The following is a 22834-nucleotide window of genomic DNA, read 5'->3' as shown; positions in this document are numbered from 1 at the left end:
AGGAGTATGCAAAAGAAAGGTGGTCTTGGTGTCTTAATTAAAAGTTGCATACCAGCCCGTGCAAGACTAGAATTTTTGCCGATGAATATTGAAATGTTATTTGAATCTTGTGTTGTCGAAAGCTTTTTTCCAAATAATGAGAAGATTCTAATCGCAGTTATTTACCGTAGTCCGTCAGCTAGTCAGATGGAGTTTAGAAATTGTTTTGAAAAATTCATGGATAAATTAGCTAGTCTTAATACTTCTTATCTAGTTATGGGAGATTTTAATATTGACTTAATGAACTTTGTTTCTTCTAATCAGAATAGACTGGATAGTAACACTTTGAAGTTTTTAGAATGTCCGCTATCTCATGGATTATATCCTGTATGTCTTGTACCATCCAGAATAACTGATACGTCATATTCACTAATTGATAATATTTTTTTCACCTGAAAGTGCTGTTAGTACATATGTCATTCCTGATGATTCATCTGATCACTGCATACTTATGGCTGATTTCTTGCGATATTTCCCGCATAATGAAAAGAAGTCAACAAAGCGAAGAGACTTTGGGAAAGGAAATTTGTTAAAATTGAAAGAAGCACTCGGTGATGAAGGGTGGAGTTCAGTAATTGATGAAATGGATCCGGATCAATCCTTAGATAACTTTTATAATATATTGACTGAGAAGCTTGATAAATTTTGCCCGTATAGAAATCTGAAAGGAAAGAGGCATACACCAAGAAAACCATGGGTAAATGCATCGCTTTTGAGGTCTATTAATGAAAAAAATCGCTTATATAAAATTAAAATGAAGTATCCCACTGAAATAAATATAATACGTTTTAAAAACTATAAGAATCTGTTAGTAAGGATTCTTAGAGAAAATGAAAGAGTGTATTATGAAAATTCATTTAAAAATTCTGATTCTCCTCGAAAAACTTGGAATTTAATTAAGGAGAAAATTGGAAAAAATAAAAAGCTATCACATCCTGAGGTATTAATTAATACAAATGGTGTAGAAGTTAGAGAACCGCAAGATGTTACTAATATGTTTAGTGATTATTTTGCTGGTGTTGGTCAAGCGATTGTTTCAGCAGGAATAGATTTGTCCCCTTACAGGTCGCATAAAGAATATTTACCCCCCAATGAATGTACGAGCATATTTCTGGTCCCTGTTAGTTTTGCTGAATTTCATAAGATTATCAAAAATATAAAAAATAGTAATTCAGTGGGACATGATGAATTATCAACAAATTTGTTAAAGAGTATTGCCGGAGTTATTTTTGAACCACTTATCCACATTTTCAATTTGAGTATCAATTCAGGTATATTTCCTAGTAGATGGAAAATTGCCCGAGTAATTCCGTTGTATAAACAAGGCGATAAATCTGATGTAAGTAATTATCGTCCAGTTGCAATTTTATCGCCATTATCTAAAGTGTTTGAAAAAATTTTAAAAGAAAGGATTTCTAGCTATTTAGATAAAATAAATTTCTTTACCAAATATCAATTTGGATTTAGGGCAAACCGTTCGACAGAACAAGCAGTTAAAGCTCTTTTATTAGAAATAAATGATTGTTTAGATGATGATTTCCATGTGGCTTCTGTTTTCTATGATATAAAAAAAGCATTTGACACTTTAAATCATGAAATTCTTCTTGACAAAATGATAAATTCCGGCATAAGAGGGAAAGGATTGCAAATTATTAAATCATACCTATGCGGACGCAAAATCACAGTAAATGTCGGTGGAAAAATGACTAATTTAAAAAGTCTTACTGATATTGGTGTCCCCCAAGGCTCAGTATTAGGTCCACTTTTATTTTTGATCTATATTAATGATCTTCCCCGAGGTTTGCATGAGAATATTAGCCATGCAGTTCTATTTGCAGATGATACAGCTATAACAGTTAAAGCTAGGGATTCATTGACATTGATTGAAAATCTGACTATAAGTGTTACTTCAGTTAATCGATGGTTTGTTTCTAATAAACTAGTACCGAATTTTAAGAAAACTAATTTTATGGTTTTTGGTCGTTCAAAACGTTCCACTCGAGAGATTTCTTGTGAGGAGCTACAGGTTGGTGATCAAAAAATTTGTAGGGTCCAATCATATCGTTATTTAGGAGTTTTTCTTGATCCCCTTTTGTCATTTCATAATCATATTGAGTATTTAAGATTAAAACTTGCTCAAAATATTGGGTCGATGTACCGTGTGAAGAATATTTTTCCTTTTACCATTTTAAAAATAATTTACCACTCTCTAATTACTTCTTATTTGAATTATTGCTCAGTTGTATATCTTAATACATTTTGGAAGCATATAAAACCCTTACAGGTACTACAAAATAGGGCAATAAGAATACTTGGAAATTTCTTACATCGACCTTCAAAACTTGAAAATGTTTCGGAAACTAAAACATTATTTCTCTTCTTAAATTTGTTAGATTTAAATGATATACGAACATTAAATACTTCCATATGGCATTTTCAAATCCAAAATTCTAAAAATTATTTCTATGACAAATCTCTATTAATCTTATTTCCTCGTTCGGATTGTCGGAGGTCTAGGATGTATCAAATTTCTTTTGTAAGCTCTGAAAGGTCAAAGTTTTCGATTAGATACCAAATACCCTTCATTGCTAACAATCATAAGCTGAATGATAAAATTCTGTTTGATCCATCCCAAAAGTCTCAGCAAAAATCTCAGCTAAATTTAAAAAAGCAAATATTAAAGATTGTTTGCTAAAAATTTTGATTATTCACCATTGATGATGGAAATTTAAATTATTTGATCTTCTTATTTGTGTGTTTGTCTTTGTGTCCCTGTGTCTGGGACGGCCTCCCACGCCCCTCCTGCCCGATATTTATATATTTACTTATCTTTTATGAGTTTTTTTCTATTTTGTGTGTCTTCTCCCATATTATACTTTGAAATCATTATTACGATGAGATGTTTTTTCTTATGTTTTTGCACTGTCCCAGCCTTACGAGCTCTGCTCTCTGTTGGGGCATAGTATTGTTTGTGTTTTTTTATTTTTTTTTGTTGAATAAAGAAAAAGTTGAGTTGTTCCTAAGATGTTGTAATACGCCCTAATGACGAACTTCAATGGACATAGCAACTTTTTATTTCATTCAACATCGCCAATAATATGCTCTGAAAGTTCCAGCGTACCCCCCTCCTCCTCCTTTTTTTTCTGGCATATTGCCCACACACTCTTTTCACCATCTGAATATATATTGTACCTTTTGATTAGTTTTACTCCCCCTCTAGTTCCTCAGGAAATTGAAACTTAATATCTTATCCTATTCTTGAGGCATTGTATTGATGCTCCTTTGACAACCTGGATGTACTTAAATCCTTTTGATGAACTTGAGGAAAAAAAACACCCTCGATTTTGTAGATGAGTGTCTTCTGGTACATACTGGGATATGTCCCAGTGTGTATCATTTTTTCATGTGTTATTTGTATACCAGACGACACCTATCTACAGAATCATGCATTTTTTTTTCGCAGGATGGGCAAATAACATAGCCAGATAAATTGGTTTCAACTTGGTACCACAATCACTAAATTTTATTGAACAGAAAAAACGAATAAACAAAGAAAATTTATAGGCAATATTTTTTGGGGGGGTTTTCCAAAACTTTGAGGTAGGTTTACTAAAAAACAAAAATCATGGCATACCAAAATATCTGGTCTGGATGGTTGAACATCAACTATGCTAGATGTTTAGATTTTTTCGAGAATAATAGATGACGCACCCTTTCACCTCGTTGTGTTGGTATGGTGTTTAATGTGGTCCATCAGGTGCGTTGTGGGGAGGTTTCCAGGCCGCATGCGGACCCCTGGTCTAGATCCCCCCTCCGCTACATTTTAGTGTTTTTTTGGTAATTTTATTGAAATCTTTTTTTTTGTATTTTAGTGGAAAAACCCTCAGATCTCAGTAAAAAATTCGCAGACAAGACGTAATTCTCCGATATCATTGAGACGCATTTCCTTTGCTTTCCATGAAAAAAGTCCTTGCCCCTCGGAATGTAAAAATCTTGCAAGTCAAAAATTCATGCTGATCACAGGAAAGAAAAGCGGAGCATTCTGCTTTTTTAAAATCTTTTTGCCATAGATTTAATTCCATAGAATAAAATCTATGGAATATCACGATTTACAAGAGCCAAACTTTAATTGAAGATTATAACGACTTTAAACAAAAGTGCATTTTACCTGTTAAATTTGTTTATGTTTATATGGATGATTGTTTTCTGAAGCTACTATTTCAAACTTGCTCCAGGACCTTTTTTGGTTGTTCCAGTCGAGTCACTTATTACACTAGACCAAGGATTGACTGCATTACAAATTACTCTTGTGGGAAACTATTATTCCAAAACTTAAACGAACGATGAAATTTTAATTCAAAAATACTTCTACAAATGTAGAGGAGTGTTTTAGAGAGGGCATTTTAGAGTGTTTATATAATAATTTCTTAATATGACTTAGAAAGCAACATTTTAGCAAAATAAATTGGTTTATTCTGTGAAATCTTTAGTTTAAGGCTTGCAAGATTTTGCTGCATGGTTCAAGAAGGTACGAACTTGGAAAGGGGTTAGGTACTCTACTACAGTCACCAGGCTGGTAAGAGTTCATTGGTAACTTGATATGGAAGCAGTCTTCCATGTCGTTAACGAAGAAAAGCAATATTAAAAAGAAGTGCGTTAAAAACTCAAGTCATGAGCTAAACATGTCATGGAAAAGGAAGCTGCTGGATACTGCTGTGTTCGAATAGGCAATTATCATTGTTCAATTTTCCCCTGTCATGCAAATTTTACGTTTATTTAATCATAACAAGGGGTCGGCAGTGCTCCTTAGTCAATATAAAACGTACAAAAATGTAGATTTTTGTCAATGGTCTACTGACCAGTATTTGTGACAAAAAAACTAATTAATTCGTTTTTGACTAATGGTAAGTTAGACACAGTGGGCAAGTCTTTCAGCTTCGAAAATGATCACGGGGAAAGTGTCCACAGCAGAAAATTAAATGATTCTATTAGAAATCAGAATGTAACTTTATTAAGAATCTAAAGTAAAGATTATCCGAATGATAAACAATCAAGATTTTCTTGGAAATAAATAGCCTGCAAAAACCTGTCAACAAGAATTTATCTGTGCTTGAGAGGAAGTCAGCCGGCTTTCTCAGACCAAATAAATATTTCTTAAACTGATTTAATATATCTCTAATGTCTGAACTTGCGACGAAGAAGACCTAAAACTTAAAAAATAAAGTGAAAACACATTATTTTGAATAAAAACTTTTAAGAACTAATTAGAACACAAAAAGTAAATCCAACTAGTTCCAAAGTTCTCGATAAGAATGTCTTTAATCAAAGAGGCCAAAGCCCATATCTTCATCCTCTTCTTCTGATTCTTCCTTCTTTTCTTCTTTTTTTGCTTCTGCAACAGTAAAGGACAAATAAATAAAATATAGAAACTACTCTAAAATTAAAAACATTCTGAACTAAGTTAGAAAAACTTCTTTCGCGTCGCAAAATTAATATGTATCTAAGATTCAAGTGCTATTCGTCAAGACAATTTTTTTTAACAGCTCCTGAGACTATCCTTGAAAACACATGACAACGAGGTAATTCAGTCAGTAAGGAAAGAAAAATGCAAATACTTTAGCCCAGAGACTCTTCTCAGTTTTTCTCGTTGTAAAAAGGATATAAAAAATAGATTGAGTAACCTAACAATAATAACAAGAGCTAAGAGCTCATATGGCACTTGTGACGAGGCATGAAGAGCTAAGAGCCAAGAGATCATATGGTATGAGCTCTAACAAAATTCTATGAATCAATAGATTGATTTAAAAGGAAAATAAGAGGCTTAATGCCGGTCAGGATTTAAAATAAGAGCTCTGAGTCACGATGTCCTTCTAAATATAAAAATTCAGAAGATCCGATCACCCACTCGTATGTTATAAATAGCTAGTTTTCCCTCTCCCTTTAGCCCCCCAGATGGTCGAATCTGGGAAAACGACTTTATCAAGTCAATTTGTGCAGCTCCCTGACACGCCTACCAATTTTCATCGTCCTAGCACGTCCAGAAGCACCAAACTCGCCAAATCACTGAACCCCTCCCCCCAGCTCCCCCAAAGAGAGCGAATCCAGTATGGTTCCGTCAATCACGTATCAAGGACATTTGCTTATTCTATCCACCAAGCTTCATCCCGATTCCTCCACTCAAAGTGTTTTCCAAGATTTCCCCCTCCAACTCCCCCCAATGTCAAAAGATCTGGTCGGGATTTGAAATAAGAGCTCTGAGACATGAATTCCTTCTAAATGTCAAATTTCATTAAGATCCGATCACCTATTCGTAAGATAAAAATACCCCAATTTTCACGTTTTCCAAGAATTCCGGTTTCCCCCTCCAATCCTCCCAATGTCACAGGATCTGGTCGGAATTTAAAATTAGAGCTTTAAAGCACAAGATCCTTCTAAATATCAAATTTCATTAAGATCTGGTCACCCTTTCGCAAGTTACAAATACCTCAATTTTCAAAAATACCCCCCCCCCAACTCTACCAAAGAGAGCAGATCCTGTCGGGTTGTCAGTCACGTATCTTAGACAGGTTTTTATTATTCCCATCCAGTTTCATCCTGATCTCACCGCTTTAAGTATTTGTAAAGATTTCCGGTACCCCCCAATTACGCTGGATCCGGTTGAGATTTAAAATAAGAGATTTACAAGGTCCTTCTAAATATGAAATTTCATTAAGATCCAATCACTCCTTCGTAAGTTGAAAATACGTCCTTTTTTCTAATTTTTCAGAATTACCCCCCCCCCCCCCTCCAACAGAGCAGATCCGTTCCAATTATGTAAATCACGTATCTAAGACTTCTGCTTATTTTTCCCACCAAGTTTCATCCCAATCCCTCCAATCTAAGCGTTTTCCATCATTTTAAGTTCCCCCACTCAAAACTCCCCCCAATGTCACCAGATCCGGTCGCGACTTAAAATAAGAGCTTTGAGACACGACATCCTTCTAAATATCAAATTTCATTATGATCTGATCACCCGTTCGTAAGTAAAAAATACCTCATTTTTTCTAAATTTTTGGAATTAGCCCCCCCCCCCCCAATTACTCCAAAGAGAGCGGATCCGTTCCGGTTATGTCAATCATGTATCTAGGACTTGTACTTATTTTTCCCACCAAGTTTCATCCCGATCCCTCCACTCTTAAGTGTTTTCTAAGTTTTAGGTTTCCCCCTCCCAATGTCACCAGATCTGGTCGGGACTTAAAATAAAAGCTCTGAGACACGATATCCTTCTAAATATCAAATTTCATTGATATTCGATCACCCGTTCGTAAGTTAAAAATATCTCATTTTTAATTTTTCAGAATTACCCCCCCCCCCCCCAACCCCCAAAGACAGTGGATCGTTCCGGTAGTGTCAATCATGTATCTAGGACTTGTGCTTATTTTTACCACCAAGTTTCATCCTGATCCCTCCACTCTAAGTGTTTTCCAAGATTTTAGGTTTCCCCCTCCCACCACCACCCCAAATATCACCAGCTCCGGTCGCGATTAAAAATAACAGCTCTGAGACACGATATCCTTTCAAACATCAAATTTCATTAAGATCTAAACAACCGTTCGTAAGTTAAAAATACTTCTTTTTTTTCCGAATTAACGGGGCCCCCACTCCCCCCCCCAGATGGTCAAATCAGGAAAACGACTCTTTCTAATTTAATCTGGCCCGGTCCCTGATACGCCTGCCAAATTTCATTGTCCTAGCTTACCTGGAAGTGCCTAAAGTAGCAAATGCCATAAAAAGGATAATTGTAAAAACAAAAGAAAAGAGAAGCATCTTTCTGAGACTACTGCTTATACACCATTTATTATTTTCAATGGTGACATTTGAGCTGAGCTATTGGCATAAATATTTGTACCTTTCTTCTTTTGTCAGCGACAGCGAAATACAACGTTTTCCTTTGTTTTGTCATGAGTATCGATTGAAGGTAAAGCACAAGGGGGAAATAGAAAAAAAATACGCAGAAGTTTGTAATTCTTTAATAATTATTCTATTACAAGGGATAGGGAATTTATCAACATAACCCCTGTCAAGGTTGATGCACTTCTCCTGGTGGTGCTTACATCCTTTTAAAATATTTTGGAAGAAATCTAGAGATTTCTTTTTTGAGCCATGTTTTCATTGTGTATTATGCTTCATCAGTGATATTATTATGCATACTTCTGTAGATCAGACGTACTTCTGTCTCTGACAGCAGTATTTTGGCAACATTTTCAATGATCCTCATTAGAATCAAATACTATCCAAAATACTTTTTTTTTACCAAAAGCTAAAAATAACAATGAGAAAATCATTAAAAGAAGAGATCATTAGTTTGTTTGTAAAAGTACCACTTAGCATTAAAGTAGATAACATTTTTTACGTATGCTTGATCTTCCAGGTGTGATATTAAGGAAGGGATGTGCAATACTTCTATTTGACCCCCAGGCACCTATATTATTTAGGATAATTCTTACCTGAGTATAAGTAAAATTGGATTAATGAAACTAAGTTACACATGTTGTTAAAATCTTGAAATTTAGTGGAACTACTATCTTCAATGCTACAAATAAGTGGATCATTATTTTTCTTCTTCATTGATTTTAGATATACTTTACAGGGGGTAAACATAACAGAACAAAAGGTTTAAGAATAGTGATAAAGGCACCAGGGTTACCTTTTATTTGGCGACCCTAACTTCTAATATAAAAGAAAAATAAGCTGAAAAAACATTAATTTTGAACCATTAATACTTTTTGTTACTAAAAGATAACAATACTAAGAATTTTTCACTCGTTTGGCTGACTTAAATCCATCTTGTTTATATATTTAGCATGGTATTTTTTTTTACAAAATTACGCTGTTCTAAATTTTATCTTTTCAACAAAAAAGATTTTAAAGTCTTCAAATGAAGTAAGGAATCAAATATGCTCCATTTTCATCATTGCATTATTCTACAACACTTCTCAAATTATAATCTATACATGAATCCTCTTTCAAAGAACCTGCAATCAGAAGGGTATTCCCTAAAATAAGTACCAATATAAAAATGAACAGAAATTTGTTTTCAATTTTAGCTGTTTTTGAGAAGCAAATTGAATACAATTTGGAAGCCATTTAAAATCAGCGACTGAACACCCTCTATACAAAAGCAGACTTTCCATGCGACAAAAGTACAGAAAATTTTGCTCAGACTTCCCGAAACATTGGAATCAAATGTCATAAATAAATGCTAAAATCTTGCTCGTACTAATATAAAGAAAATAGTACATCTTCATTTTCAAAAACTTGAATTAATTGCCATTTATGTAATTTTTTATTGAAGTATGTTACCTCAAAACAGCTTTGTCATAAGATTTTCGATAATACAAAAACTTAGCTGATATTAATAAAAACTACATTAGAAACATTTGATATCAAAGGATCGAGGTATACTGTTTTTAGTGAAGACAAATCCACCAAACTTTATTTAAGGTTTTAAAATTTGACGAAATTTTTCAGATTTTTGCTGAAATTTTGAAAAACTTTCTATTTTGAAATTTTCAAAAACTTGCTGGAATTCTTTTAGGTGGTAACGAAGATCATCCTTTCATTTTTTTTCTGAAAAACAAGTAATCCAGCGTCAAACATCGCTGAAACCACAGAAAGAAACTTCAGTGCCATCCTCCTTCATCTCATAGAAGACTAAAAACAGTCAAACGATGGAATTTTAAGACATTTTTTTTTTAATGAGAACAATTTTGGCACATAAAACTGTTTTTCAAACATTAGTCCCCAAAACCCCATAAAATTAAAGTGGCGTCCTTGGCAGCATCTCTTTAGAAAATAACCGTCCTAGCATTCAACAAAAAAGCTTACCTTTAGCTTCTGCAGCAGGTGCAGCAGCAGCACCACCGGCTGCAGCAGCAGGAGCTCCACCAGTAGGCATGGAAGCAAGTTTAGTCTGGCCTAGAAGTAACAATTAAACATTAATAGGAAGTAAAAAAAAAACTAGTTTTTTGCACACAAATTATTACACTTCAGACAGTACGAATACTTGACTTACACGAAAATCGTTCTGGAAATCACAGAACTGTACGGGAATCCACTAAGGGTCCCTTCAAGAAAGTAGTTATCATCATTCTAGTGAACCATAAGAAAAAATTAAACAATTAGAGAAATCAGTCTCAACTGTACAGCAAAGACCTTGATGGAAACTTCAGAAAAATTTTATCAAACTCCTTGCTTGTCACAACAGAGACTAAAAAGTTATGTTGATAGCTATATTATGACTGACCAATCAACACTTAGTTCTTTAATGAGCCTTAAACCCTTTTTTGGCGTAATTACCAATAGAAGGATGTAACATTCCAATTGCAATTCAACCAAAATTAGGGACTGACTATCATGGCATGATAAAGGTTTATGTTCAATGTTCATGTTTTCGGTATGTTGTCTTTTTGGAATCGAGTATAATTTTGAGGCATTAATGCTAGATGACAGTATTACTATCATTCAGCATAATCCTTACTTAAAATTACATTTCTTTTTTTAATTTGCAATGAATTTATTTCAGATTGAGAAATATGTTAGACAAAATTCAAAGTAATATAATTTCTTCTTGGTGAATGGATAGATCTTAAACTAGCAAACCCAGAATGTTTCTTGTTCCTTTGGTTCAAGTACACCAATGAGCTTATCACTAAATCACATGGTTCACAGGAAAATTTAAAGAAATAATTTTATAGCCATTGATTTCTTCTTTATCCTGACCTGTTTGGCTATTCTTATGAATTCCAACTCATTTTGATAACCTTGTCCTAGTGTACCATTGAATTTTCTACTCTTCCTTTTCCTCTAACTATAATGTGCCATCCTGATATAGCAAATTTTCTGGATAATCTGGCATAAACTTCTGAAAAAAATGAATTCAAGAAGAATCTCCTTGCTCTCTTGCACCATATTTCTAACAATACCACAGTCCATGCAACTTGGCATATAAACAAAGAAACAGCCGAAATTTCCCTTCTCCTGCAAGTGCACCTTCTGTAGACAGTCGTCCTGCATGAGAAAGTGCATGCAAGTCTTCACAGAACCAATTACCACGTTCTAAGAGCAAGTTATCACCAGCTCAAATATCAACTCTAATAAGTTTTGCATTGGAGTTGGAATGAAAGAGTAAGACCTTAAAAGCAGGAGACATGACACCAATAACTGACTGCTTCTAAATATATATATAAATATATATATATATATAATATATATATATATATATATATATATATATATATATATATATATATATATATATATCCACTATACTTCCTCTGAAAGGAACTTGACTAGTATCACTGTTTGCCAGAACAATACAGGAAACACAAAAAGGATTCATGCTTGTGCAACAAAAAAGAAAACATTCCTCAAAGTTGTCTCAAAAGAGACTGTCATCCAGAGACCCCATCTGCCAGTTTCTTCAAAAGAAAATTAAACCCATCTCTACGAAAAAAGCAGTTGACTTATGGCAAATCGAGCTCTAAGGGTTTGCAGCCTACTGTCATAAAAAAAAGATATAACCTAGCCCAGTCCAACCTTTGAAATTAAATTTCTTTTTACTATACAGTTTGCAAAAATTCAGGAGAGTTGAATTGCTGAATCAAAGCTTAGTTTCAATTTTTTTTTTTCAATTTGCTTTCTTCTTCCCAATTTTAGTCCTTTTTTTACCCATAGAACAAAAAAGTTCATCAAAATCTAAAAAATTGTCTTCTCTATGTTTGGTCACATGTCAACATTTAAGTAGGGTGTCAAAATTGGTATTAAAATAAGCATAACTTTGGCCTACAAACTACCTAAGATAGTGTTTTCACAAATTGCAGCAAGGTTATCATATATTTTTCAACAATAACTTTAAATCTTAAGAAAAATAATCTTAAAGAATGGAAAGTAGAAAATTCTATTACTTTTTTCCTGTTCAGCTACACCTTTTAATTTATCCCAATTACTGAGCAGAATTTGTCAGCAATGTTAACTGTGTATGCTTGTACAAAAATAAAAATGTATGCCTGGTAACATACATTGAATTTAAGAGAGGAAACAAAATAAAATTATTTAAAAATGATTATGCCTTATACAGATGTCATCAAAACGTACCTGAATAAGACTTGACTAACATTGATTAATGATACCCAGGCGTACTCAGAATTGTTTAGTCTATAGATATTGCGCATAATTTAATTTGGAAAACATTTCAATATTTTTTTGGAGAGTCAATAATATAGCTAGCAAAAAAACATGATGAGATAAATACCACTGCTAAATAAATAAAGAGAATACCTTCTGCAATTAGAGCTTCAAGATCTTTTCCCTTGAGTTCATTCATGACCTTCTGCAGTTGACTAGGGTTGCATTCTATCCCAACTGAGCTTAGAATTTTCTCAATATCTGCAGTTGATGGATCAGCATTGCCACTAAGGGCAGCCAAGAGGTAAGCAGCCACGTAACGCATTTTCTACAAGAGAATGAAATTTGATAAAAATCATTCACAACAAATTTTACTTCAATACTTTCTGTTCCAAAACACAAAATGATGATAAAGAAAACAAAATACTAGGATAAAGCAAATCTATTGTCAAAACTCAGCAGGTCAAATCAAGCTCTTGGACACACATGAGTTTTGAACCAATCTACTTAGAATAATTTTAAGCCACCAGCATCAGCAGAAGTTAAGGGAAATAAACTCCACTTGGTCTTACTTCATTCCTTTTCTAAATGGAAAGACCACAAGATTCTGTTGAAACAATATTTCTAAATGTGACATTACTAAAAAAAAAAAAAAAAAAAAAAAAAAAAAAAAAAAAAAAAAAAAAAAAAACGGGAGGGGGGCAGGTAGAATATTAACTGATTTACCTTCTTTGAAGAATCTAGCAAACTGTACAAGCAGAAAAGGACTGGGGTTGAGATTTTAAATCACCTTTCTTTAGTAGAGACTAAATTTTGAAAATGTTCAAAATTCAACTGTAACTATTTGCACTTGTTAAAAGTAACAATCACACTTAATGGTTTCTAGTGATATACATCATGATAAATGGCCTCAAATAAGCATGTAATAATTATAAACAGTAACTAAAATACATACAGAAGGAAAAAAGGGATAGAAATATCCCACCTTCCTGAAGTGGACCCAACAGATGTTAAGATGTGTTTGGGTTTTAAGTAGACTCAGTACCTTTTAAGTCTCTACATGAGGCTCAACACCACCTTATTTCATTGGTCAATGTGATTTTAAGTTATGGGTAATTTAAGGAAATACAATTTGAGGTAATCAAAATTGGGATCTCAACAGGAGACAACTTGCAGCAAGAATTTTAATCAATGCAGTTTCTTTTACCAAATGTGAATGCAATGCCCCTGGAGAATATGAATTATTAAGCAAGATGATGCTACCACTTACTTATTCCTTGTCATGTCAAGCCTGCAGTCAACCCCCTCCCTCCCCCTTTTAGTGAGCAGGCCATGATAGCAAAGCTAGCTACTGTTATGGACAATTCCCTGAAATATTTCAGGGAAGATCTCAAGATGGAGTTTGCCACAACTAGTTAGTTGACCCAAAAACTTCCCTAGGTGAGAACTGACATTAAAAGTGAAATATCTACTCAAGTTAGTGCTATCAACAATAGGGTATCACTAATTAAAAATTCATTAAAATCAGTATGCTCTGTTTCAACTGTTCAGGACCTAGTGGTTTCTAAAGTGTCTTCCCAATTGTCTCAACATCTTGTAGCCTAATTAACTGAAACTGATGTTTGTCAGATAGCACATTCAGAGCACAAGCGTTCTAAAAGATGTTTGAATATTGTGGCATATAGAATCCCCACCCAGACTGATGACAGTTATCTGGTATGTTTATCTGTTGCACATGTATGGAGTTGACATTGGTGACCCCTCCTCAACCAAACTAAAGACTTTCAAATAGCCATCAACCATCTGGTAGCTATTTCCCTTCTTTCCTTTTCTCTGTACAACCAACTGAATTTAGAAAGCAAATAATACAGGCATCCTTTGAAATAAAAGGATTAATCAGTTTCTATGGTGATAGCCCAAAGATCAAATAAAGCACATAGCTCTAGCCGAGGAGTTGAAATGCAGAAAAGCTAATGGAGAGATGGATTCGAGAATTTACAAGGGGGCCAACATTAAAAAAAAAATTGGCCAGTTGCAGCAATTCCCCAACTGGTCCAATATCCCACAAATGTCTGTGCCTCCTTCTACCTATGTCAATTGTTTAAATGTTTATGAACTTGCATCAACTGTCTAGTAGTGATCATAACAATATTCCCCTGTCTGATGCTGACATTTCTCTTCTTTCTTCTGCAACAACTTGCTCACCTACTGTTTCTTCTTTGTTGTCTCATAATGCTGTATCCAACAACCATACCAGTCCTTTGGCTCCTGAATGCTCTAGTCCTGCATCCCCTTGGATTCTTATCTCACAAGGAATGAGGTTCCTTAGCTCCATGTTGATAGCTTCTCTAATAAGCTTTCTGAACTTTCATTATGTATGATATCAGGAAAAATGGATGTTGCAGCAATTACTGAAGTTTCACCAGAAAACACCTCATCAGTCTTACCACCAGATGAAACCAAAATCAATGGTTACCAACTCTTTTCTAATCTCGATTCATAGATTACTTGGCAACACAGGAGTGTGCTTATATATAAGTAATAGATTGAAGGTTATTCTCATTCAATTTAATTCTCTGACCACTGATGTGTGGTTACAAATACACAATCAAACAATCTCAATTGTAGTGAGTATTGTTTATAGAGGCTCCAGTGATCCCTGTGTTTTGGACTCTGAATCTAATTTGGCTGCCATGTTATCTCATATGATGTCCAATTTTGCAAGCCATGATTTTGTCCTTTTGGGGGACTTTAACCTTCTTGAAATCCAATGGATTGATGGATATGCTTTTTGTAATACAGGTTCTTTTTTTTTGTCTGCCCTCTCTGATAATTCCCTTTGTCAAACAATCTCATAATCAATTTCTTTCAGGAAATGTCAAGTCTCCAACACTCTTGATTTGGTTATTCTCAGTAATCCTGATCTTCATTTTAAGAATGCAATTTTGGAGTTATGTCTGTCTATAAAACAACCTTCTTTTAAGCAACAAAATGTGGAAACTACCAACTAGTCTCTGAAAAACTTGTAAATATCAACTAGAAAAAGCTTATTACCAATAATAATGATAAGAGTTGGTCAAATGTAAAACAGCAAATCAGCATGTTGGAAAGTCTTGCATTAGAATTTATCAAGCACAGGAAAAAAGTTTACCTTTGTTAACATCTATATTAGAAAGCTAATCAATAGAAAACACAGAGCATGGAATCGGTATGGAAAAATTAGACCACAGAAAATTATCAAGTCTTCAATTCCTTTTATAATCAAATAGTAGTTGAAGAGAAGGTTTAAGGAACAAGAGCTCATACAGCACTTGTGACAAGGCAAGAAGAGCTAAGAACCAAGAGATCATATGCTATGAGCTCTAGCCAAATTCTATGAATCAATAGATTGATTTAAAAGGAAAAATAAGAGGCTTAATGCTGGTCAGGATTTAAAATAAGAGCTCTGAGTAATGATGTCCTTCTAAATATCAAAATTCATTAAAATCCAATCACCCACTCATATGTTATAAATACCTAATTTTTTCTAATTTTTCCTCTCCCTTTAGCCCCCCAGATGGTCGAATCTGGGAAAGCGACTTTATCAAGTCAATTTGTGCAGATCCCTGACATGCCTACCAGTTTTCATTGTCCTAGCACGTCCAGAAGCACCAAACTTGCCAAATCACTGATCCCCTCCACCCAAGTCCCCCAAAGAGAGCAAATCCAGTACGGTTCCGTCAATCACGTATCAAGGACATTTGCTTATTCTATCCACCAAGCTTCATCCTGATTCCTCCACTCCAAGTGTTTTCCAAGATTTCCCCCTCCAACTCATAAAAATATGTCATTTTTTCTAATTTTTCAGAATTAACCCCCCCCCCAATAGAGCGGATCCATTCCAAGTATGTAAACCACGTATCTAAGACATCTGCTTATTTTCCCCACCAAGTTTCATCCTGATCCCTCCACTCTAAGTGTTTTCCAAGCTCTGAGACACAATATCCTTCTAAATATCAAATTTCATTGAGATCCAATCTCTCATTTGTAAGTTAAAAATACATCTTTTTTTCTGTTTTTTCAGAATTAACCCCCCCCCAACTACCCCAAAGAGAGCGGATCAGTTCCAGTTATGCCAATCATATATACATAGGACTTGTGGTTATTTTCCCCACCAAGTTTCATCCAGATCCCTACACTCTAAGTGTTTTCCAAGTTTAGGTTTCCCCCTCCCAACTCCCCCCCAATGTCACCAGATCTGTTCGGGATTTAAAATAACAGTTCTGATACATGATATCCTTCCAAACATCAAATTTCATTAAGATCTGATCAACCATTTGTAAGTTAAAAATACTTCTATTTTTCCATTTTTTTTTTCAAATTAACAGGCCTCCTACTCCCCCCCCAGATGGTCAAATTGGGAAAACGACTATTTCTAATTTAATTTGGTCTGGTCCCTGACATGGCCAAATTTGACCAGATGGTCAAATCTATTTTTAATTTAATCTGATCTGGTCCCTGATATGCCTGCCAAATTTCATTGTCCTAGCTTACCTGGAAGTGCCTAAAGTAGCAAAACCAGGACCAACAGAATTTGCAATTGCTATATGTCACTTGGTTAATACCAAGAGCCATAAAAAGTGGCTGAAGAAGTTAAGGATGTCTCTAAATTTTTCTGGCATTATTTATTTATTAATACCAAATACGGTAAGCTTTCAAGCTTGTCGCAATAAATATAATAAATATAAGTTATGACAACATAATACAACTGACAACATAGTACACACATATAAATCAATGAAAATAATGACTACAACAAACACTGGCAAATAATACTATAAATTATTTAAAAATGATTTACTTTGAAAATTTGTTTCTGCTAGTCTTGTTTTGAATTTATTTATGTCGTCTGTTAGAAATGTTTTAGGCGGAAGGTCATTCCATGGCTTCCACACCCTGCTGTAAAATGAATGTTGGCCTATTTTCCTTTTTGAAAGTGAGGGGTACAATTTATGTGGGTGATAACGGGTCCTGTTAGTGTCATTAAATGTGAAGAACTGTGATGTACTTATATTATCAATGCCTTTGATCATATGGAATGTGTTAATAATGTCTGCCCTATCCCTTCAGAATTGAAGACTTGACAATCCTAGCCTGTGCAGTCTATTTTCATATGGCAAATGTTTCAAATAAGGTACAAGCTTAGTTGCTCTTTGCTGTATTTTTTCAACCCTTGCTCTGACATTTTTATTCAGTGGATACCATACTGATGAATTGTATTCGAGTATAGGTCAAACTGTTGATTTATAAATGGCAATGAATGAACAGAGATTAAACTTACAGAAATTCCATCTAAGACATAATAGCTGATAGTTTGCCTTACGAGTTACTTCAGAGACATGCTTGTCAAACCTAAGACTAGAATCAAAATGAACACCAAGGTCATGGACATTTTCAACAGGTAAAATTGAATGTCCAGCAAGATGGTATTGGTAACTTTGTTCTACTTTGCCGAAGTAATGGACAACCCTACACTTATTTTCGTTGATAAACATGGAGTTAGCATTACACCAATTGTGCACTGCATCCAAGTCTTTTTGAAGCAACGAAGCTTCATCTGAATTTGTCAAGGAGCGGTAGAGCTTTACATCATCTGCGAACATTTTAATTGTGGAATGGTGGACAACAAGAGGCAAGTCATTGATGAAAAGGCAGAAAAGTACTGGACCAAGGCAACTACCTCGTGGAACGCCACTTAAAACTATCTCAGCAGAGGACAAAGCATCACCTACAATCACTTTCTGTGTCCTGCCTGTTAGATAATCATCAATCCAATTCAACATTCTGGCACCAAGGTGATATACCTCACACTTTTGAAGTAAAAGCAGAATGGAAATTTTATCAAACGCCTTAGAAAAATCTATATAGATGCAATCAAACCTGAGACCTTCATCTGCCATCCTATGGAAGTCAGTATGCCACTCAAAAATGTGGCAGCAGACACATAGTCCCACATATCCTGCAAAATAGCCCATCAGCTGCCTACTCTCTACATTACTGATACATTGGTACCCCTCAAACTGGATAAATCTGATTGCATTCATACATGTATCCTACATGAATATTGTACAGTTTTGTGTCAACCTCTTTCCCTGCTGTTCAAGTTATCATTAAATCTTTCCAGACTACCTCAGGATTGATAAACTGTACATATTATTCCTATATCTAAAAAAGGTAGTAAGGACCTAGCTGAAAATTATTGACCCATTTGCATAAGATCAGCAGTTGTTATGTCCTTGAAATAATAATAAATTCTACAATTTAGGGTTGGGCATCAAAACAATAGTTAAGAGAAAATAGCATGAATGCTATTGAATGTTTATTACTCTTTATCTGGAACAGTATTATGGTTAAGGAACAGTTTCTATACATCAGTTGGATATGCAACTTTATCATATAGAACAGTAATCCAACTATAACTAAATAATTTTATTTATTCCAAATAAAGTTTAGTTTATCACTACTATAGCTTTAACAAATGCTACAAAAGAATGTTATAGATGGCATGTTGTTTTCTTCTCACTAGCCCTAAATACAGGCTTATACCCCAAAATACAATGTTTTCCCAGTATTTTGACACTATTAAACTAATCTGAAGAAAAATGACTTGCAGAGAATTCAGTGTAGCCTATAGATGCTTATATAGCCTACAACTCAGGGTATAGCCAATTTGCAAATTAGGGAAGGGGTAATTTTGATATAAATGAATGTTATAGCCTATATGGATTCAAGATTGAATTCTGATTCTAAATGTATGTCTATTTTTAATCTTATCTTAATAATGTTACTCAGAAAATTTACCAAAAACCTTTGACATGGCTGAAAATTATGCTGAAATAACAGGAGTGGAAATATCATTCTCAAAAACTAAAGCCTATGACAGAGAAATTTAAAACCCCAAAATTCAGGAAAAAAAAACCATCAGAATTAAGATGGCTCCTAGGCTCTCATTTAGGCTATCTTTCAAAGCAATACAAATACAAAAAGGATAGAAAAAGCATGCTTCAAAATTCTTTAATAGGGTATATTGTTAGTCCTGGGTTAGTTCCTTAAAAGTTTACTCACTAAACCCAATCACTTTCCATGATAGCAATACACCTCTAGACAATAATTATACCCTAGACTATTAGTGACCCTTTTAAGGGTGGGGTAAAATCCTAAATTAGCTACTTTTTGCTATTTTGGAAAGAAGTTAGGTTTGGAAAAAAAACTTACAGCAATGAATCCAGGGTTAAAAACCTAGCCTACTCTTGGAAGGTATTCCCAAGCTTCTATATTAACCCTCTTCTAATTTCTAAGTCTAAGAAATGTGACTAGCCTACTTGACAGATCTGTACCTATTAAAATTTAGACATACCTATTATTTGAGTAGAACTCCAAGCCAACAATGAAGGTGAATGTTGGTAGTCTATTACTTGAACAATTTTTTGGGGTCATAAAACTACTCTTAATAGATGCATTTTGACTTTTGGTACATCTTTTCTCTCTTGCAAAACTACTGCAAACTCACCATTATGGAGTTATTCCAGCCCAAATATTCTTGTATTTATACATATAGAATTGCAATCATTTCCATTTTAGTTGATTGAAAATTTGAAATCACAAATGTTTTAAGACCAAAATTGCTCTATGGATTTTAGAGACAATTATTTATGAAAAAATCAGCCTAAAATAATTTACCTTTAGAATGTACTTAACCTAACCTCTATCTAATATCTAGCTCAACTCAGCAGTAGTTTTGCAAGAGAGAAAAGATGTACAAAAAGTCAAAATACATCTAGGCCTATTAACAATAGTTTCATGACCCAAAACAATTGTTCTGGTAACACCAACATTGACTGGTTATTTCTAAATTCAGAAAATGTATTTGCAGATCTTTGAAACCTTATAAACTGGGATTGAGCAAAGCTTTTAAGCTGAATTTTTTTATTTTAATTTATTTAGCCTACATGTAGCCTATCTTTTCAGATGGTTTCACTTTCTTACCACAAAGATTTATAAAGGTCATCAAAGGTCTCTGCCCCCTAGAGGAAAAAGTAGTGGACATGGGTACCTGAAAATACCTTCCCAGGACATACTTAAGTCTATAAACCTATCCCTGAAAGTTTCTTTGTCCTAACCTAACCCCTTTCCAAGATAGCAAAGAGTAGCTAAACTAGAATTTTACCAAAGGGTGGAATTGTTAGTTCAAAGCAATTATAGGATAAAAGGTAATAACAAATTAAAATCCAACAGCCTAGTTGTGGGTATCAAGCCATGGCCAATTGTAGAAAAAGCCCAGAAAGACAGTCTAATTAACTGAGGGGATCTGGCATAAACCCCTGTTAGGATTGTATAAAAATGATGTCAGTTCATTTGTTGATAGATAAGTCTATCTATTATCTGTCCATGCATCATTCCTACAGCAGAACAAAAGTAGGCCTAGAGTTACAGAAATAAGGGATGAAAGAATTGGATTGAATAAGAATGGTCATAGAAATAGCCACTTGAACGCGTTCACCATAGACAAACTAGATTATTCCTTACATTTAACACCAAACACGTCTACATTCTTACATAGCTTTAGATAGCCTATGTTCTTCTGGATGATCAGAGGTGGCCTGTAATCTTGCAATTAACAATAGTGAAAACTTTTATTGATCCATGTGAGATAACCAACAAAACTTACACAATTGTAATTAAAACATAAGTAAAATAATATCAATCTATTTTACCTTTTGAGTCTTTCGACACGAAACGTGATCTAGCAAATTCCCTAAACGAAGTACGCTGATAATGATGGATTAGCTTCAGTGAAATTTAGTTAAATCAAGGATCAGGTAGCGCTGAGGAGACACGACCGTGTGGTATATTCCGAGGAGAAAATATCTTTCTAACGAAGTTGGATACTCTTTGGTATATTCATAGACGTATTATTTTACAAGTTGCATTCTTTAAAAATAATTCATATATGGATATATTCAAGAAACTATTCCACAATATCTGGATTTGAGGCTCGTTTTTAAGAAGTCATAAATAATTCGGAAAAAATTGAAAAATAAGCAAATGATACTGGATTTTAATTGAGTGCCATTGAAAATAATTCAGTTTTTTTAGAAGAATATGAGTAAAATTAATGATTTTCAAGGCATGCTAGTAGTCACGTATTATTTTCTGATTTTAGAGTACAATGAATTTATTGAATTATGCTTCTTCTTAAACATTAACATAAGTTAAAAATAGCGACGAAGACCACACTGCCTTTCCATAACAAACAAATACAAAGTAGAAACAATAGGGGAAATCTTTTCAAGACAGTGGAAATTGTCGATAATTAATTGTCGCGAATAATTCACGAAAAAGGAGGTACACGAAACAATATCCATTTAAAGAATTAAACATTTAATTCGAAAATCAAATATGGGAAAAAGGGTAGTACTTCCGAAGAAAAGTGGGGTTAGTACTTCCGAAGTTTAATTACTCTTATTAAACCCATTCTGATAAACTTTAATTAACCCCAGAGGCTTCAACCTTGGGATTGGGGCTTGATTGTTATGTGCTCCTTTATATTTTTGTCCCTTCTCCTACATTTTGAAAAATACTTTTTTGGAGCATTTTCACTGAAAAACGCCAATTTTTGGTTTTTCATTGAAAAATTTACTTTCCTCTTAATTTTAAAGAATTTTTCTCCCTACATAAATTTTCGTGAGTTTACGCCATTAACTAACAAATGTATAATTTTTCAATTATATAGAAAAATATGAAAACTAAGTACAAAGAAAATGGAACAGCTGCATAGGCTATACTGAAACAACAAAGAATTTACGCCATTTATTTATTTACATATTCTATTTACAGTTATTTATTTACATATTCAATGTTATAATCTTTATAGTAACATTTAGTATCTACTGAAGAAGAGCCTGTAGTCTCACATGTGGTGTTTTGTTTACTTCCTAAATAGTGTTGGATGGCACTGAAGAATATTCGCTTGTTGATGCTATAAATTCGATAACGGGTCTTTCACTTCTCAATAATTAATGATTAAGGGATCAATTTTCGACACAAAACAAAGTTTTGTAACATTTTTTAGAGGAAAAGGCAATTTCAAACGAAAATGTTTTATTTTATATAGTACTAGCATATTCATTTGTTCTATCAGGTCTGTATTCTGTGGTGTACCGCAAGCTAATTGTTAGCTTTTAGTAGATCCTTACACGATATTAAAATTATAACTGTAGTGTATAAAATTAACTTGTAGCTGGCGAGCAGAGAACACCGTACACCGTAACAAAAAGAAGGCACTGTGGCGATAGTGAATGCTTAATCTGATTTTCGTATTTCCCGCATTGGAACTGTTACGCTATGAAGCATTTTAGTTGGCCTATGGTTAGTTACGCAGTAAGAGCTCCATCTTTGTTTTTGTATATCGAAAACATTTGCATAGAACTAGGCTGCTAAATCTAATTATTTGCCTAAAAGCTTATAGGTTATAGATATTAAACAAACACAACTTAGAAACAATAGGGAAATTTTTCAAGTGTGTGGAATTCAATTCAGTCGAATATTTCGGCCCTGTGTCCAAGGGCCGTGTTCAGCACAAAACCAGAAA

General features: G+C 34.0%; 2 protein-coding genes across 2 annotated transcripts in view; both read right to left on the bottom strand.

Moving 5' to 3' along the window:
• Positions 1 to 22834, bottom strand: part of LOC136033659 (alpha-aminoadipic semialdehyde dehydrogenase-like) — a 372653-nt gene that overhangs the window by 48004 nt on the left and 301815 nt on the right. The gene's annotated exons all lie outside the window — the stretch shown is intronic.
• On the bottom strand, positions 5274 to 21074 carry LOC136033655 (large ribosomal subunit protein P2). The gene is made up of 4 exons (XM_065714480.1): positions 20958 to 21074; positions 12358 to 12532; positions 9907 to 9996; positions 5274 to 5431 (listed from the first exon to the last, which is right to left on the bottom strand). Exons 2-4 carry the CDS (start codon positions 12527 to 12529, stop codon positions 5358 to 5360), a joined length of 336 nt encoding a protein of 111 aa, XP_065570552.1. The 5' UTR covers positions 12530 to 12532; positions 20958 to 21074; the 3' UTR covers positions 5274 to 5357.

Source organism: Artemia franciscana, chromosome 12 (genome assembly GCF_032884065.1).
Source record: "Artemia franciscana chromosome 12, ASM3288406v1, whole genome shotgun sequence".
NCBI classification, from domain to species: Eukaryota; Metazoa; Arthropoda; class Branchiopoda; order Anostraca; family Artemiidae; genus Artemia; species Artemia franciscana.
The sequence above is the reverse complement of the archived record's forward strand: the minus strand, read 5'-3'. Positions and strand labels throughout refer to the sequence as shown.

Coding starts and splice junctions, on each gene's coding strand:
- LOC136033655 (XM_065714480.1), bottom strand. CDS start 12,529: ATGCGTTACGTGGCTGCTTACCTCTTGGCTGCCCTTAGTGGCAATGCT. Junction 9,997..12,357: donor TGAAGCTCTAATTGCAGAAG/GTATTCTCTTTA, acceptor TGTTACTTCTAG/GCCAGACTAAACTTGCTTCC. Junction 5,432..9,906: donor ACCTGCTGCAGAAGCTAAAG/GTAAGCTTTTTT, acceptor TTACTGTTGCAG/AAGCAAAAAAAGAAGAAAAG.